The following is a 3,241-nucleotide window of genomic DNA, read 5'->3' on the forward strand; positions in this document are numbered from 1 at the left end:
TCGGCATGGTAAGCAGAGGTTGATCCTTCACAGTAGGAGTCATGTGCTTTATACTTTTAGACGGGTATTAAAGTGATGCAACAAGTGAAGCAAGCGTTGGATCCTCGCGGAATCATGAACCCTGGAAAGTCCTTCTACATGAGAAGTCGACTTTGAACGTTATGATGATGCTGTGACGTTGTGTGGGATTGTGTCGTTCTTGACGAATCATTTTATATAAGCAGTTCACCAATCGAGATTTGGTTGCGTTCTCGCCAGTACATGAGAGGTCCATGGGCTGCCTTCCGTGACTACTCTCTATAGTGGTAGGACTGTAGTGCTGCTGCTCTTAGGGACTGAAGATTATTAATTGATAATCACAAATTTTTGATAATTACCAACGCACGCTGCAAACCGTGAAAGCAAACGAGTTAGTACAGAATTTAGCGTTGAAGCTATTTCTGTCTTTCCCGACACTTGTACATCGTAGAAAGTTTCTACTAGAAACCCGTGCTCAGTCTTCCGATGCGGGTGTTGTATGTGCATGTATTGAATCGATCAGAATGGCTCGCGCGCAAATGCTGCACAGATCGCTTGTGGTTTCGCGTGCGGGTCGACTTGCATCGATTACATACCATCTGCGATTATTGCGCTGATCAGTCTTTGACGAGCACAGTATGTTGAGGCGCATCATCCCTAGTCTGGCTCCCAGGGCTTCCGTCCTCCCCACTCCAGTGAAGACCATGTCTCAGAGATCTCACATCTTCGTAAGTTGCTTTGGAATCATTTCGGGTTTCTATTGTGTTTCTACTACGACGAGCACTATCGTTATAGATCCCCTTCAGACACCCATGGATTGGATGTTCTACTACTTCCCCAACTACTCGAGAGACAAGGTCGCTCTGATGGCCAGGTAACCGTTTCAAGTCATTGCTCTGGGTCTAACTGAGCCCTGTTGTCGTCATTGCTGTCGAACTCACACATTCCCTCGTGTCAATTCCGATGCATTGCAGTGAAGACGGGTGATCCTCCCCTCAGACAAATAAAGATTCATTTCGCTATCGGGTTCGCATTGGTGTTCCTCGTGTATCACCCACCATACAAGGGAGCCGATTACGAGAACTTCCACAAGAGCCCACTGTAAGTGTCAGTAGTTGGCCCCCACAACTTCCAGTGCAGCTCCGCACATACCATCACTTGTTCCCTTTCTCAGTAAGCGGATTTCTTTGCAGATATTGGTATAAGTACAACCAGTTGGAGCGGAGTGGACAGCTTCAGGAGAACTTGCGCATCAAAAGAGACTGGTTCTACGATGAGGATCCGAATGCCTCTTGAGAGGAACGAGCATTGCGGCTAAGGCACGATTGTCACAACATCACAGTAGTTGCTAGCAGCTTCTACACCATTGCTCGCTATCTATTAGAGGTTACATGGCTGATCATACTCTGTGGAGCAATAACAGCAACCATTACCTTTTTGTCGATTATTTGTTGTGTTTGTCACATCGCGCCGCATGATAATGTCATAGTTTCGTACTGGCACAGCTATTAGCACATTGCTGGTTCTCAGTGTGCTGTTGAATAAGTTCAGTATCGATGGTTGTATCGGTATTGCTAGGAGTACTCAATCTATTTCCGGTCCTGCCTTTGGAAAGTTAGTGCTAGAAGAGGACACTGCGTAGCTCAGTCGGTCCACGAGCTTCTCCCTCAGGCATGCATCGAAGAAGAGGCATGTTCCCTCTTCTGAAACCCATAGCTTCAGATCCCGGCACCCGTTATGGTCTTTGCACCATCAGCAAAGACCTCCAGTGAAGGCGAGTTGCATGCAATGCTCTCATAGTGACCTTGTCGGTGTTTCGTTGTGTTAATGAGTCGCTGCATTATGAACAACGAACGCAAGTCGTGGTTTGGCACATTCTAACAATCTCGACACAAATTCAGATGTAACTATGAGACCAGAGGGTCCGTATTGGACGAAGTGACCTCGACGAATTGAGTTCCTGCCAGCTGCTGAGTGGTAGCTATCGAACCCAAGTTGACTAATCTACTCCCACGGCGAGGCAAAAGTGCGTTCACCTCCGCATCTCTGAGCAATAGTGGCTAGACAAGGTCGGCACATTGCTCCGGTACGCCTCAACTTTCCCTATACTAAGAACGCAGCCTCCGTTCTATCCGGCAACGGAATAGCGTCCAACAGCAGTAGGAGTCTCTCTTATCGAAGTGATTGAGGCAAATACCACAACGACTTACTTTGGATCCTGGATAGGCTGAGTCCAATCACATGGTGGAAAACCAAGGAGCTTGGCCATCAATCTGGGTGTACTCTCGTACCTCTTCGGGAACCTGATTACTTCCGTCCAGTGAAGTGAAGTCGAATATATCACGAGGACAAGTCACAAGGTTGTGAACTTGTTTCGTAATAAAACCTTGGCGTGGTATTCGAGACTTCCGCAGCTCTCCTAGAGCTTCCCTTATGAGATACTCAATAGGTTATAGTGGAGATGGTTGAATGATAGCTTCTAAACCTCCGGACGTGATTTCTTGGGCAGCACTTGACAACACAAGAGGGTGGGTTTAGATAATAAAAACATGTGATAGTGAGGACGCTCCGTCAAACTAATGATCATAACAATGATTGAACCATACAATCTAAGTCATACTTCCAAAGACACGCTACGGCTTCGCCAAACTGGTCTCGTGGGTGGCGAAATCCTTGAATACGAACCTTGTGTCAGTGGCCTGCACAAAGAATATTTAATCAGCTCAGCAAGCCTTGGGGGACCTTGATGTCCTTCTTGAGCATACATTTCTCAAACTGGGCCCTGGTTGCGAAACATTTGTCATCAGCGTAAGTGTTGTCTTCACCACCAGTATAGGAGGGGTCCAAGAATGGATAAGGACGACCTAAACTTAGCTACCAGTGATACCTACCTAGGTGGCATCCCTACGTTTCAAGATGCTGTTCTTCAAATATTGGCCGACACAAGAACCGTGAACAGTGAGCTCAGCCTCGCATACCGGTGGCTCAGCCTCCCAGGCAACCTTATCACTCAAGTCTCGAGGCCCCTGAGAGAACGAGCATAGCGAACGCGAATAACACTCCTCGTGGTCGCCCAGCCTACTCTGTTGCGTGTCTCTCTCATACACTTAACATAAACATCACGAGAGTTGTGACACCTGTCCGCCCTGTCGTCCTGCGTTCTGGAGCATATCGTGCAGATAGAGCGGACAGTCGCAGACATCCTGATCAAACGAATGTAGTG

At 47.5% G+C, this 3,241-nt stretch overlaps 2 protein-coding genes across 2 annotated transcripts in view; one reads left to right on the top strand and one right to left on the bottom strand.

Moving 5' to 3' along the window:
• Window positions 1–656: 656 nt before the first annotated feature.
• Window positions 657–1,314, top strand: Pmar_PMAR010954 (hypothetical protein; the record flags this gene model as incomplete). Its single annotated transcript, XM_002766928.1, has 4 exons — window positions 657–746; window positions 825–892; window positions 1,018–1,119; window positions 1,212–1,314. The coding sequence occupies 4 exons, from the start codon at window positions 657–659 to the stop codon at window positions 1,312–1,314; spliced, it is 363 nt and encodes a 120-aa protein (XP_002766974.1).
• Window positions 1,315–2,651: 1,337 nt separating this feature from the next.
• Window positions 2,652–3,241, bottom strand: part of Pmar_PMAR010955 (hypothetical protein) — a gene marked incomplete at both ends in the record, with an annotated part of 5,209 nt that continues 4,619 nt past the window's right edge. Inside the window, 4 exons of the mRNA XM_002766929.1 lie at window positions 2,652–2,717; window positions 2,761–2,882; window positions 2,927–3,044; window positions 3,101–3,221. Of these exons, the coding sequence (XP_002766975.1) occupies window positions 2,652–2,717; window positions 2,761–2,882; window positions 2,927–3,044; window positions 3,101–3,221 (427 nt within the window). The remainder of the gene's footprint in view (window positions 2,718–2,760; window positions 2,883–2,926; window positions 3,045–3,100; window positions 3,222–3,241) is intronic.

The sequence above is a fragment of the Perkinsus marinus genome, assembly GCF_000006405.1.
Source record: "Perkinsus marinus ATCC 50983 genomic scaffold scf_1104296971434, whole genome shotgun sequence".
NCBI lineage: Eukaryota > Perkinsozoa > Perkinsida > Perkinsidae > Perkinsus > Perkinsus marinus.